General features: G+C 53.4%; 1 protein-coding gene across 1 annotated transcript in view; it reads right to left on the reverse strand.

The window, feature by feature from the left end:
* The window catches only part of ADARB2 (adenosine deaminase RNA specific B2 (inactive)), a 422,811-nt gene that overhangs the window by 42,617 nt on the left and 366,368 nt on the right, over positions 1–13,826 (reverse strand). Inside the window, exons 5-6 of the mRNA XM_043563430.1 lie at positions 6,656–6,824; positions 5,623–5,774 (exon numbers count right to left, since the gene is read on the reverse strand). Coding sequence (XP_043419365.1) covers positions 5,623–5,774; positions 6,656–6,824 — 321 coding nt within the window. The remainder of the gene's footprint in view (positions 1–5,622; positions 5,775–6,655; positions 6,825–13,826) is intronic.

Here is a 13,826-nt window from a genome sequence, read left to right on the forward strand (position 1 = left end):
CCTGATATATTGTAAGGCTTTTCTAAATTCTTACCCTCTGCTTCTGCACAACTGACTTTCCATGCAGTAGACTTTATGGTCCGTTAATGCCCTGACAACAGGGAGTCCTGGCTTCAGTCAACAATTGGTTTGTAGGAGTTAACTCAAAGTTCTCAGGTGGATTAATTTTGCCTAAAGAGCCAGGTGCATGAGGCACTCCTGAAAAGTGTTTATTTTTGGAAGTGCTGTGTCTCGGGCTGCCTTCCCCAGCATGCTCCCTGATGAGCGTGATCCATCCTGGGGGCAGGGGGTGCTCTGAGTGTTGGTGAGCCCACTTCCTCCAGTTCCTTCTTGCCTTATTGTGAGCGGGGAGAGAGAGCTAAAGTTGGCACTTGAAGCAGAACAAAACAGCAGTCCAGCCAGAGGCTGCATGGACTGGATCTGCATGGGCTGTGGCGTAGTGCACCCAGGAGACCCTGGGGGTGTGCAGTGTTGAGACCCTGCCTGCCTTGTGCATGCAGATACCCCCAAATCTATAGGAATGTTCTAATCTGCTGCTAGTACTCTAAGTCCTCAGACTCTTCATTATGGCATTTATCAATCTCAAGCCCTTACCTGTGAAGATGGATGTCAAGATAAAGTAAGGATTGTCATATGCTTTATAGGGTTTTCAAGTGAATGTTTAATTTTTAGGAGAGACTGGAAAGAAAGCAGAGATCAATGGCAATTGAAGGAGCCCACCTAGGGAGCACAGCTGTGTCTAAAGAGCGAGACATGGCTGCTGCAATGCCGTTGGCAGAAAGAGAGCCAGAAATGGGGGAGAAAGGAGTAGGAATGGAAGACAGTATTTCTAAGCAACAGATAAACTTTTAATTTCTACATCATCTTTAAAAGGTGTATGTATCCCATAAGGTACACCTACGGTGAGATCCAGTATTTATTGTAATAGTGTCTGCATCATCCGTCGTGTAGTCATGTGGGTGTCCTTTGTCTTATGTGACACAGCGGTGATCGTGATGGTGGTCAGTTATGAGGTCATCTGAATGTGTTTTTTTCTATGGTGCACCGATATTGTCATATGTTGCACACGTCTGTGACTCAGTGGGCAGAAACCTGAAGATAGGGCTTTCAGGAATGTGCTTTAGACTTCCAGACTTTGTATGTGATTTTGGTTTAATCTCTTGAACTCCCCTAGGTACAATCAATGGAGCAGGCTTAGAACATACTGGCATTTAGTACGTGCTCGTGAGATATGATGCAGTCATGCCCTTTGTCATAGCATTTGGGGGAAGATGGAGGGGAGAATTTACGCGGTTAAATCTTGGAAAATGGCAGTAAGAACTGAGTTTCCCAGGTTATTTAAAAGATGCACCATGAAAGGCATTTGCATTAATGATGTTGGTGAGTCAGGAGGATGGTGGTTGCTCAGCCGCAGTGAAGGGCCCTGGATCTTGTCTATGGAGGCTCCCCTCACAGCCAGCTGGGGCCAGCCCAGCTCTGCCCACAGCCATTCAGGACATGACATCACCCTTGTGGCTCTGCCCTTGGGGAATGAATGGAGTTGCTCTGGGTCGCCAAGACCAATGACCGTCATAGCATAGGCTCATCCCTACTGGTAAGAGCCTTGTCCACCTGCCCTCCACGCCAGCCTGGCCCCTGCAGAGACTCTGGGAGACCCCTTTTGCATGCAGACCCAATCTGGGCAGGAGGCTGCTAGGGGATTTTGAGTCCTGTTGCTGGAAACACGTCAGATTCTCAGAACACTGGGGAGGTTTTAAAAGTTCCCCACTCTACCCTGAATACACCAGAATCTTAGGAAGAGTGGTGGCAGGAAGCCACATTTGTGAGACTCCCCAGGTGATCCCGATAGAGAAGCCGGGTTTGGAAACAGTTCGCCTGCTGGCAGGCAACACGCCTTGCAAACATTTCAGACCGATTGGTTTTGATTTCACTTTTAAAGACTCCAGGAAGGAAGAATTATGATCTATCTAGATGAATATTTTTGAGGAAAAAAATAAAACTGGGGAATTTAGAATTTTTTGAGCTGCAGGCGTCTGAGGGAGGTGAGGCTGCTTCACAGCACAGGGCTCAGTGTTGTCTGAGACATGGACAGGGCCTTAGGGACTTCGGGGTCAGGGAGTCATGGACCCATTAGAGCCCCTGAGACAACAGGGCCAGGCATCGTGGGTGGATGGCCACCATCGCTCTGTGGCACTTGCTCTTGGAAACACCAGGTCAGATTCGGTTCTCTGCCGGGCCTTGCGGCATGTGACACTGGCTTACTGGCTGTCCAGACCTCTCTACAGAACTTCCTTGCCACACTGCACTCTTTAGACGAAGGGGAATGATGTCAGCAGCTGTGTCCAGAACTTTCTCTTAGACTCAGTATGTGATTCAGGTGTGATTACAGCTCCTGATGCATCACACTCCTGTCGAGATGTGTGTGTTCACATGGGTGTCCCTGTGTGTGCGCACGTGTCTTGTGCGTGTGTGTGGGGGCGGAGAGCCCGGAGCACTGTCGCTTCCTGCCGAGCAGAGGAGGCTGAGGACAAACGCGGGGATGTGGTGGGCAGCAGGCGGGGAAGGTGTGGAGGGCCTGGGGAGGTCTCAGCTCCAGTGCTGGGGCTCCTGGGCACGGGTGGACCCAGCACATCTGTGTCCATGCACCTTTGGGGCTGTGATTCCAGAGCTCCGTTTAGGAACATGGAGCCGGGCTGGATTCTCCAGGGTTACCTGTTGGAGGTAGAGGCACTGACTTCTGGGAGTGGATGGCCCCACAGGCCTGCACATCCTGCAGGGACTTGTCCCCACTGGCTCCCTGGCAAGAGCCCCTGAGAGCAGAGACCCAGTTGCCCACATCTCCCCTGTGCGCCCTCCTTCTGAAGCAAAGGCCTGCACTGGGCGATGGCTGCAGGTTCCCTGGGAAGCCCTTCCATGCGGGGTTGGCAGGAGCCAGTGTTGGCTTTGCTGAGAGTGCAGGGAGGTGATGTGTGCTCTGGCTGGGAGTCTGAGTCCAGACTTGCCGACAGCCCCTCCTCGGTGGTCCTGGGGAGGAAGTGCCAGAGGCTGCGGTCTAAATAACCCCTGCACCTAGGTGGCTTAGGTGGTTGAGTGTCCAACTTCGGCTCAGGTCATGATCTCACGGTTCATGAGTTTGAGCCCTGCGTCGAGCTCTGTGCTGACAGCTCAGAGCCTGGAGCCTGCTTTAGATTGTGTCTCCCTCTCTCTCTGCCCCTGCCCCACTCGTGCTCTGTCTCTCTCTCACTAATAAATAAACGTTAAAAAAATTTTTTTTAAATAAGCCCCAGCAGCAGCTCGTTCCTGCCTGGCATATCTGCGGTAAAAATGTGAGGAAGATGCTCTATTTTCTTCCTAGCAGCACCTGCCACTTCTAAAAGCACCAAGAAATAAAAGACATCTGTGTCAGGAAGTGAGCCCCAGGGTGCATCTGAGGATGTATTTGTTTGTTTTTCTGAACCACTGGTTTTGCAAGTTGGAACCGGGGCGGGGGGGGGGGGGGGGGGGGGGGGGGGGGGGGGGGGGGGGAGCTGGGAGGCTGCGGTGGGTGCTGGGCGCAGAGAGGCAGGGGGACACAGTGGGTCTCAGGGTGTCCCCACTTGGCCATGCCGGCCTCAGGAGGAAGTGGGTAAATTAGGTAAATTAGGGCCGGCCCTGAACATTCTGCCAGGCCTCTCCTCCCAGACCTCAGGGCTCCTGGGTCTTCATGATGCCAGACTTTCGGGAGCAAATGGAAAGACAGTTCTAAGCAGCTGTCTAATGGAGCACAGTTCACAGTTTTATACAGGAAGCCGGTCTCCTGGAGATCCAGCTTGATGAACCCTCCAGGAAAAATGAATCTGTTCCATGTTGTTTCTCCTCCTTTCTCTGGGATATGTGACAGTGAAGGGTCCCTGCTCTACCCTTGGTGGGGGGGGGCGCCTGCTGTCACCTGCCAGCTCCCGGGGAAGCTCCCCGAAAGGCCTCTATATTTGGGGAGCTCCCTTATCCTGACTCTCAGTTGCATTTGCTTTCCATAGGGTGTGGCTCTGGGCTGGACGTTTGTGTTGGACACACAACTTGGACCAACTCTTGTGTTGAAGCCCCAGCCCCAAGGGGATGGAGTCAAGAGGAGGGAACTCTGGGGGTGATGAGGCCATGAGGGCCCCCCTGATGTGATCACTGCCCTTGGGAGGGAGCCCCCGCAGAGACCCCGTACCTCCCCACCCACGTGAGGATACAGCGGCTCCCCCAGACACTGGGTCCTGCACTCCCCGTCCCCAGATTGTGGGCAGCCAATGCCTGTTGTTTCTAATCCACCCCAGCTGTGCTGTTGGGTTCCAGCAATCATGGGGGAAGAGAGGGGTGACACTTACTCAGAGCCACACTATGGGGATCTCCCCGACCACTCTCCACAGGGGAGAGTGAGGGTCTTGGAGCAAATCTGGAGGAAAGGGGAATGGATCTTTCTGGACAGGCTGCAATCCGTGTTAGAGAACTAGGTTAAGTTCAGTACACGTAGGGTTTCTCAAAAGTGCTCTTCCTCTGCACCTGCTTTATCTCAGCAAAGCCTGGGCATTCAGAAAGTGCTTCTCTGTCCTTCCACTGGCAATTAGAACACAAACGCAGCCTTCCGTGGGGGAAATCAGATGCCAAAAATAAACCTTCCCTACGCGTGTCTCGTCTGCTGCACCTCAACTGAAGATTTCCCGGGATGAGTCAGCATCTTTACTGGGACCAGATACCTCATAATATACGCGTCTAATTTCACTGCCTGCCTCAGACGGTCTGCCTGGTGCTGCTTTTGGGAGGGGTCTGTGTGTGCATGTGCACGTGTGTGCATGTGTGGGGGTGCATGCACGCACGGTACATGTTGCACGCACGAATAATATCAGGAAGAGAATTTACTGGCACTCTGGAGCAGCTGAACACTCTTCCCGAGATGCTGATGTCATCAGACCCACACAGGAGAGGCCGGCTGTGTCCCCGCACTCCAGAACACAGCGTCCCCTCTGTTGGGTGCGCAGCGCTCACACCGGGGTTTGCTACCCGGGGCGACACCCACTGCTGGCTTAGTTACACATAAATAAACACGCTCAGCGTTATTCTCTGCAAAGCTGCAAACACAGGTGAGCAAAGCCACCTGGACCTGCTCTTTCTCTGCGTAATTCTCTCCCCATCTCCTCCCCTCTCTTGTGCAGAGCGGGCAGGGGCCGCTGATCAACTGAAATGAGGCAGAGAACCATAGCAATTAAATAGCTAATTTTAGGGGCGCCTGGGTGGCGCAGTCGGTTAAGCGTCCGACTTCAGCCAGGTCATGATCTCGCGGTCCGTGAGTTCGAGCCCCGCGTCGGGCTCTGGGCTGATGGCTCGGAGCCTGGAGCCTCTTTCCGATTCTGTGTCTCCCTCTCTCTCTGCCCCTCCCCCGTTCATGCTCTGTCTCTCTCTGTCCCAAAAATAAATAAACGTTGAAAAAAAAAATTTAAATAGCTAATTTTAGCTTTTCAAGCCACCCTGCTCTCAGTGATGTGGGCGATTCACACGAGGGTTTGGAGGCTGAGGGGGCAGCCAGGCCACACGAGTGAGCATGCTCAGCGCAGAAAGCCCAGCCCGGGGGCTGGCGGAGGGGAGGGGGCTGTGTCTTACGGTCGGCCGTGATCTCGTAGGGTGAGTGCAGCCTGGCATCTCCACAGGGGGACGTGCTCACGTAGAGATGGAACAGCACGTTGTCCCGCAGCCGGTAGCCGCCGTCCTTGGACCGTTCGAATATCGAGTGCTCTGAGTCCTCCCGCCGCTTGCTAGGGTCAGAGAGAGGGTCCTCGTCACTCATTATGAACCAACAGGAAAGGCGCCCATTGGGCCGATGCCTTTGCATCTTATTTTGTGTCTTATTTCCCCATGTCTTTCTCGTGGCCCTCTGCCTACTGCGTCTAGAGCAGGTGGCAGTGAAATGGGGAAGGGGGACCCAGTGACAGCAGTTCTGTTCTGTGCCCCCAGCCGTGTGTCCGGCCTCAAGAGGGCACCACTCCAGATGCCTGTGGCTGGGTCTGTGGGGTGCTGTAGTCGCGTGGAGACACTGCCCTTTGGCGACCACCTTGCTAGAGGCTGGACGTCTGTGTCCCCCAACTTAATATGTTGGAGTCCTGCACCCCAGGATGTCAGTGTCAGCACGTGGGGCCTCTGGGAGGGGAGGAGGCCATGAGGTGGGGCCCCCATGATGGGATTAGTGTCCTTATGAAGGAGACCCCAGGGCGCCCCCTCGCCCCTTCCACACGTGAGGAGGACACAGGAGAAGACACCGCCTGTGACCCAGGGTGCAGCGTCTCATCAGACACCAGACCTGCTGCCCCTTGAATCCTGGACGTCCAGCGAGAGCTGCGAGTGATTGGGAGCCTGTGGTGTTCTGTGGCGGCCGCTTGGGCCTGGACAGTCCCCATGACTGGGGGGATAAGCCTGTTACCGGGCGTGTTTGTACGTGTGGGCAGGCGGGGCACGTGCACCTTGCAGACCATCTGCTGCAGCCACCCGTGGGCGAGCAGGTGCCCCAGGAGGGAGGCCAGAGGAGAAGGCGGCCTGGCATTTCAGGCTGGCCAGCGCTCAGCGGACGCACCGTCTGGGTCACAATGTGCTGTGGGCAGACGGCTGTCCACACAGGCCCGTCCCTGGGGTCGCCGCTTACCTGAGGTGAAGCTCCAGCTGTGCGTACAGGAAGTGGACCAGCGCCCTCCGGGCCACGATCTCCGCGTGGCAGTCATTGACCACCAGCCCCTGGTCGTTGATGTGCTCGCCGCTGATGCACTTGGTGCCCGAGGACAGGACGATGACCTGTGCCTGCCTGACGTCCAAGCCTGGGGGACAGAGAGGGCATCAGACCCCCATCGGACCCCCTCCGTCAGAACCCCCCTTCCCGTCAGATCCCCCATCGGACCCCCATCGGACCCCACCAGAACCCCCGTCAGACCCCCTCCATCAGATCCCCCATCAGACGTCCGTCAGACCCCCCATCGGACCCCCGTCAGACCTCCGTCAGACCCCCCCCCCGTCAGATCCCCCCCATCAGACCCCTCCCGTCAGACCCCCGTGCAGGAGCGAGGCCGCCCTCCCCTCATGGGACCCTGGCGGCCCCGGCCTGGAAGTCCCGTGTGAACGGGCACCACACCGCGGGCCGGGTACGGGGGCCGCACTTCACGACAGGTGCCTGGGGTCTCGGGCCCACCCGGCCCGCAGAAAGCTCCGCCCCGAGAACTCCTTACTTCCCAAATCGAGACCCGCGGGGGCGCCCGAGCGTGCCCCTGCCGACTCCGGACGGACGCGGAGGGGCTCCCCACTCTGGCGGCCGCGACGCTTCGAGGGCCGGGCCCGGAGCACGTGGCCTGGCCGCGCCCAGAGGCCCCCCTCGCCCCCCGCCGCTGACGCCCGGAAACCCGCCCCGCGCGCCCCGCCGCGCGGGCTGGGATTGGCTGGTGCGGGCGTGTCGAGCACCTGCCGGGGTGGGGGGTGGCGCCGGGAGCCAGGCGGGGGCGGGGGCGGGGCGGACGACGCACCCGCGCACGCTGACCCCGAGCGACCGTCCGCGCCAGCTCCCCGCGTGGGGCCGCCGCGACCGGGGCCCGCGGGGCGGGCGCGTGCCTGCGTCACGTGCCCGGCGCCCTGGGCCCCGAGGCCCCCGGTGACCGTGGCATTTCAGGGCCGGGGACCTGGGGTGTGCGGTGGGGCCGCCCCCTCTCCGGCCCGGCGCGGAAGTGGGAGCCACCCCGTCCCCCACCGGCGCGGCCTCGCTTCGCCGCCGCAGTTCAGGAGCCACGTGGAAGCCGCGGGACCTGAGCGCCAAGCGCGAGGCCGCGGTCACAGACGGCGTGCAAATGGTGAGTGTCCTGTTTGGGCGCCACCAGGCTGTTGTTCGTAAAGAGCCGCAGCACAGACAGGAACTCCGTGGCGGGGGGGAGTGTGTGTGAAGCTCTGGCCCCCCTCCCCCCGTCCCTGCGCGGGTGAGGGGCTGGCGGGGGTCCCGAGGGGCCCCGGCACCGTCTCCCCGCCCCTCCCCCCCTCCCCCTCCCCGTCCCTGCGCAGGTGAGGGGCCTTGCGGGGGCCTCCTGAGGCCGGGAGCGGATGGGTCATTCCCACAGTGGAGGCTCCTTGATTTAACCGTCTCAGGACAGTGCTCGTTCTGACCACAGTCCCAACGACATTCTCTGCAAGAACGGGGAACAAAACCAAAGAAACCTTAAGAACGAACCCCACACTCCCGTTTTCACAAGTGATGTGGGTCACCTGCATTTAGGGGAGCCCTGGAAGACCACAGGCCGAGTTTGTTGTCCTGACTGCACAGCCGGATCCCGCTCCCGATTCGCCCCCCACGCTCCCCGTCGGAGTGGAGCTGAGGAAAGTGAGTGACCTTGTGAGGAAGGGGTGCTGGTACCCGCTGTCTGTGTCTCCCGTGGCTGTGCCCCGGGTGGAGGAGGCCCTTGCCCTGTGCCCCCTGCACCCCCGGCTCCCTGTACCTCTGTACCCCCTGCACCCCCTGTGCCCCCTGCTCTCTCTGTACCCCCCACCCCGTTCCCCCTGCACCCCCAGTACCCCTGTGCCCCCTGCACACTCTATACCCTTGTGTCCCCTGTGCCCCCTGCACCTAGGCTGCTGAGATCTGTGAGTAATAAACGTTGTGACTTCCTCCCTTGTACTGAAGCTGCGCCTTCAGTCCATATGGGCCTGGGGTGTCGTGGGGGCTCGGAGGCAGGGGGGGGGGGAGCCAGCTGCTGGCCCCACGCAGGTGGCTTGTGCCTCCCCTTCAGTAGGTCACACAGTGGGTATTCCTGGTTCAGTGAAGCTCGGCTGCTCAATGCACTGACCTAATAGGCTTATGGGTCCACGAATGTAGCCCTATTTTCTCTTCATGTAGATGGTGAATTCCTTCAGGAGTCAGAATTGCCATAAAATATTTCAAGAAGGGTCTCCCCGGAGAGTCCGTGTAATTGGATGGGTCACCTGCGACAATCCAGTCAGTTTTCCTGAGTTAGTAACAAATCTGATTTCCAGGTGCTGCATGGGAAGATGGTGTCAGGAAACCATAAGCCAGATCCACCTGTTAAGCAAAAAAAAGGACCCCACCTGCAGCTTGTGGGGTCCTGAATTCTGTGCTGCGTGTGGTCAGCAGATACCCGACAGGTTAGCAGATGGTGGTATTGCTCTGTTGAGTCCCTCAGAACTTAGTCTGAAGGCCAGATGACATCTGCCCGCGCCTGCCCCATAAGTGTGGGTCCTTCTTTTGAAATGAAACAGGAGAGGAAAAAAGAAGGAAAGATGTGGAGTGGGGGAGCACCACACATCCCCCTGCGGTCAGGAGGCTGGCCCTCTGTGTGTGCAGTGGGGGAGGAGGCCCTCCATGTGTGTGTGCAGTGGGGAGGGGGCCAGGGGGCCCTCTGTGTGTTAAGGCGAGACTGCCTGATGGATGGATGGGGTGCAGCAGTGTTTCTTTCTGCGTGTCCGTCCATTCTATTCCTTCCTTCCTTCCTCCGTCTCCGTTTCTGTGGCCCCAGACTGCCCAGTGCCCTGGCCAGGCTGGCCCTCGCCGGCCCTCTCCATGTGAGATGTGGCTTTGTGGACATCTCGGGAAACAATTGGATGCTCACTTCTTTTGTTCTGGTCACACAGTCAGCTGCGCTGCTCTGAGAAGAGGGAACATAGGATCCGATTAACCCCCTGTGGTTTCTTCCCCAGGACTGGCGAAATGTTTGAAAGCAGCCCCCAGATCAGCTGCTCCCATTCCACTGCCTGCAGCATCCTGGCACTCGCTTGGGGGACACCCGAGAGTCATCGATCAATAGGCCCTCGTCCCAGGGGATAAGGCCGGCCAGCTGCCAGGGAGCCGCATTCTAGCAAAGGTGGTTATCCGGTGGAGCCCGTTGTGGACGAGCCAGCTTGATGGAGAAATGGCTTTGCAGATCCCAGCTTAATTAAAGCAGGTATTTAGAGTAATGGAAAGTAACGTTTACAATGGTTTCCTTAGTTTTTCCACCTTCAGATGTCTGTGCACGTGCCCGATAGCTTAGCAACGGAGGACGGTTTGGGACTTGTCCCCATTTCTCTTGAGGGCCGGTCTGATTCTCCTCTCTTGATTCTGTGGAAGTTGGAGCTGTAGAAACAGAAATTGCTGTCCCTTCACCCTTCAATAATCCTCACTTCTCTGGACTCCAGGCTCTGCCTTATTCAGTGTAGTTATGTGCCCCTAGAGATACACTATTTGCTTCTTCACCTCCTGTGTGCCATTCCATGCCACATGCCACAGTCCTACTCTTCAAAGGATTTATCATGAATTTGGGGAGATGATTCAGACACAGAAATGTCTACAATATAAGGTATTATGTGATAAATATCATGAAAATCTGCACACAGAATGTCATCAGGGGAAGGGGAGGGGAGAGAACTCTGTGCTTGGGGTCTCTACAAGCTGGCCGGGGCCTGGGCTTCCTGGGAAGTGATTCATTGAGTTCTCTTGGAGGCTCTTGGAAGGCAGTTATGCAAACAGAGAGGGTGAGGGAAGAAGCCAGGCAAAGAGAAGGTTTCACATGAGCCTAGTCTCCAGCTGATCTGACAGAAAACTCTGGAACTTGTAGGTGCCACAGAGGCCATGTGCTCTGGGACACAGGTGCTGAGCTGTGGCCCCTGTTGTGGTGACTGTTACTCTGAAGGGCGACATGATGCATGGTCATAGAAGACACAACCATACTGAGTTATACAGAACGAACAGAAGTGGTCAGAGGCCCCTGCCCGCAAAGCACCAAGCCCCGTTAGTTTTGTGGGAGAATTGTACCAAACTTTAAGTAGCAGACAATTTCAAGGCTATTTAAAGTGTTCCAGAGCGTATGAAGACCAGGAAAGGCTTCAAATGATTTTTATCATGAAATGCCTGTTACTGCTATATCCACCTGACTGAGAACGCGCAGAAGGAAAACTTCAGGTAGCCTCGGTTATAGGTATTGAAAAGTCTAACCGCCAAGCATTGGAGGAGAAGAGCAATACAGTAAGTACTACAAGGGTGGTTTATTCCAGAAATGCAAAAGCGGGTTCAATTAAAATGCAATTCAAAAATACGATTATAATTACAGAGACTGAAAAGGCATCTACAAAATCCAACAACTACTTTTGGTAAAAATTCAATAAAAAATAGGTGGATCTTTAAATGTGATTTTACATGTACGTGCGTGTATATGTATATATTACATAGCTATGTACACACACACACACATGTACGTCATAAAGATATAGATATACTCACACGTTATAGAGAGATGTGTATACAGACCCAGATGTTATAGAGGTATATGTGTTATATAGAGAGATACATACACATGCACAATGTTATAGAGAGTTGGATGTAGACACAAATGCATGTTATAGAGAGATGTACACACATAGACATATGTAGGCAGAGGTATACACACAGGCACACACACACATATATAATATATAGAAAGAGGTGTAGACACACGCAGAGACAGGTATATTCACATACATGGTAGAGAGGGATATGCACATGCACCCTCCCCTAGCATCATGCTTGCTGGGGAAACAGTAGAGGGGTGTCCACTGAGCCCAGGAATACCGCAAGAATGCCCATGGTAACTTCCTTACTTAACATTTGCTGAAGTTATTAGCCAGCACAAGAAGAGAAGGAAATTGGAGATACAGTAATTGGAACGGAGAAGTAAGAGTGTTGCTATTGAACGTGCTATGATTTATATGTGGAAATCTCTGGAGAATCCAATTGGAATACAGCTAGAAATAGAGAATCAGAAAGGGGATAGGGTGCAAGTTAATATACAGAAATCAATAGCTTTCATCTGTACACACAACAGCGGGTAAGAGACTGTAAGGGACAAACCGCTCTGTTTACAGCAGCAAACAAGGTAACAGGAATAAGTTTAATAAGAAATGATCAAGACGAATAACCAATAAAACATTACCCTTCCTCCCGCAAGACACCAACAAAGTGTGAACAAGTGGATGTCCCACATACTCAGACAGGAAGATCTGACGTCATGAAGCCTCTCTAAAGTGATTGATGAGGTTAACATGGTTCTGACGGGAACAGCACTAGGGCTTTGTTTCTGACAAAGAAAATCGGGTTGAAAAGTATAGTTTTGTCCTATCATTTATATTTGAGCCACGCAAGTTGATTCTGGTAGGAAACCCAGGAAATTCTGGGAAAGAACACCAATAGTAGCACACAAAGCTGGAAGATACCAAGCAGATTACAAGGACTCAGTAACAACTTGCTGTGGTTCTGATCCATGAAGTCCCACAAGGGGAACAGAGCAGAGTCCAGAAATTGACCCAAAGTCATGCAGGAAGTTGGTGTAGGATACGGTGATAGCATCTCAAACCTCGGGGGCAAAGGGCCACTATTCCATTAGTGCTATCTAGTAACTGAAGAGCCATCTGAGAAATAAAATTGTATCTTCACCTTATACCATGCATTCAGGACCAATTCCAGGCAGATCAAAGGTTTAGGTGCAAAAAAATGAAGACCTACACATGGGTGTTTCCAGCAGTTTCATTCATAATCTCCCAAACTTGGAAGCAACCAAGATGTTCTCTGTTAGTAGGTGATGTGGTCCGCCCAGACAGTGGAACAGTGTTCGGGTGATGCGGCCCGTCCAGACAATAGAATAGTATTTGGCACTAAAAAGAAATGAGCTCTCAAATCATGAAGAGACATGGAGGAAACTGGCATGCTTATTACCAAGTGAAGGACGCCAACTTCCTTCCTAGGGCTCCACACTGTGTGACTGCAGCTACATGACGCTCCAGGAGAGGCGAAAGTATGAGACAGAAAAAGATCAGTGATTAAAGGGCTGGAGGGAGCGTGGGGTGAAGAGACGGAACACATGGAGAGGGTTCTTAGGGCAGTGAGACTGGTCAGTGTGACACTGTAATGGTGGATCCATGTTGTTACACATTTGTCCAAACCCACAGAATGTACAACACCAAGAATGTAAACTGTGGCCTTTGGTTATTAAGAAAAAGAAGACGTGGGGGTGCGTGCCTGGTTCAGTCGGTAGAATGTGTGACTCTTGATCTTGGGGTCATGAGTTCAAGCCTCATGTTGGGTGTGAAGATTACTTAAAAATAAAAATCTAAAAAGATGTCAGTGTGCTAGAAGAAAACATGGGATAATCTCTTCACAAATCTGGCAGGTGAAAGACCTTTTAATTATAATTAAAAGTCTCAAAGTAGTAAAAATCGCTAAATTCAAATGCATAAAATAATTCTCAACAGAAAAACATCCTAAAGTCAGTAAAAAGACAATTAAAAACGGGAAAAATACAATTTGTGTCACAAATAATTTGTATCTAATATATAAAGAACTTTTGGAAAAAAAATCCCAAAAGAATAATGTGAAAGGCTATATAAAAACATTTCACAGAAAGTAAATAAAAAGTGTTCCTAAATATATGGAAAAACAGTCTCACTGATTTAAAGAGTATGACGTTCAAAATACAATGAGACGCAGTTTTTCACCCATCAGGTTGGTCAACATCTAAAGGTTTATTAATGTACAGTTGGAAAGGCTGTGGGGTAGCCTCTGCCCTTATGAGCAGGGGCAGGAATATTTATGGATAGAGTGCATTTGAATGACAAACTCACAAATGCATGTACCCTTTGACTCAGCAGTTCTGTTTCTGGCAATTTACGTGACCCGTTCATAAGCCATGTGTGAAAACGATGTGGGCACACAGCCATGTGGCACAGTGATGTTTGTCACAGCACACCTTCTCAGGGCCTGTGTCCAGCAGCAGGGAAAATAAACCATTGGGTGAAAAAAGCAAGTGGCAGGGCAATGATGTAAC

This window comes from Prionailurus bengalensis, chromosome B4, assembly GCF_016509475.1.
Source record: "Prionailurus bengalensis isolate Pbe53 chromosome B4, Fcat_Pben_1.1_paternal_pri, whole genome shotgun sequence".
In the NCBI taxonomy this organism is placed as follows: Eukaryota; Metazoa; Chordata; class Mammalia; order Carnivora; family Felidae; genus Prionailurus; species Prionailurus bengalensis.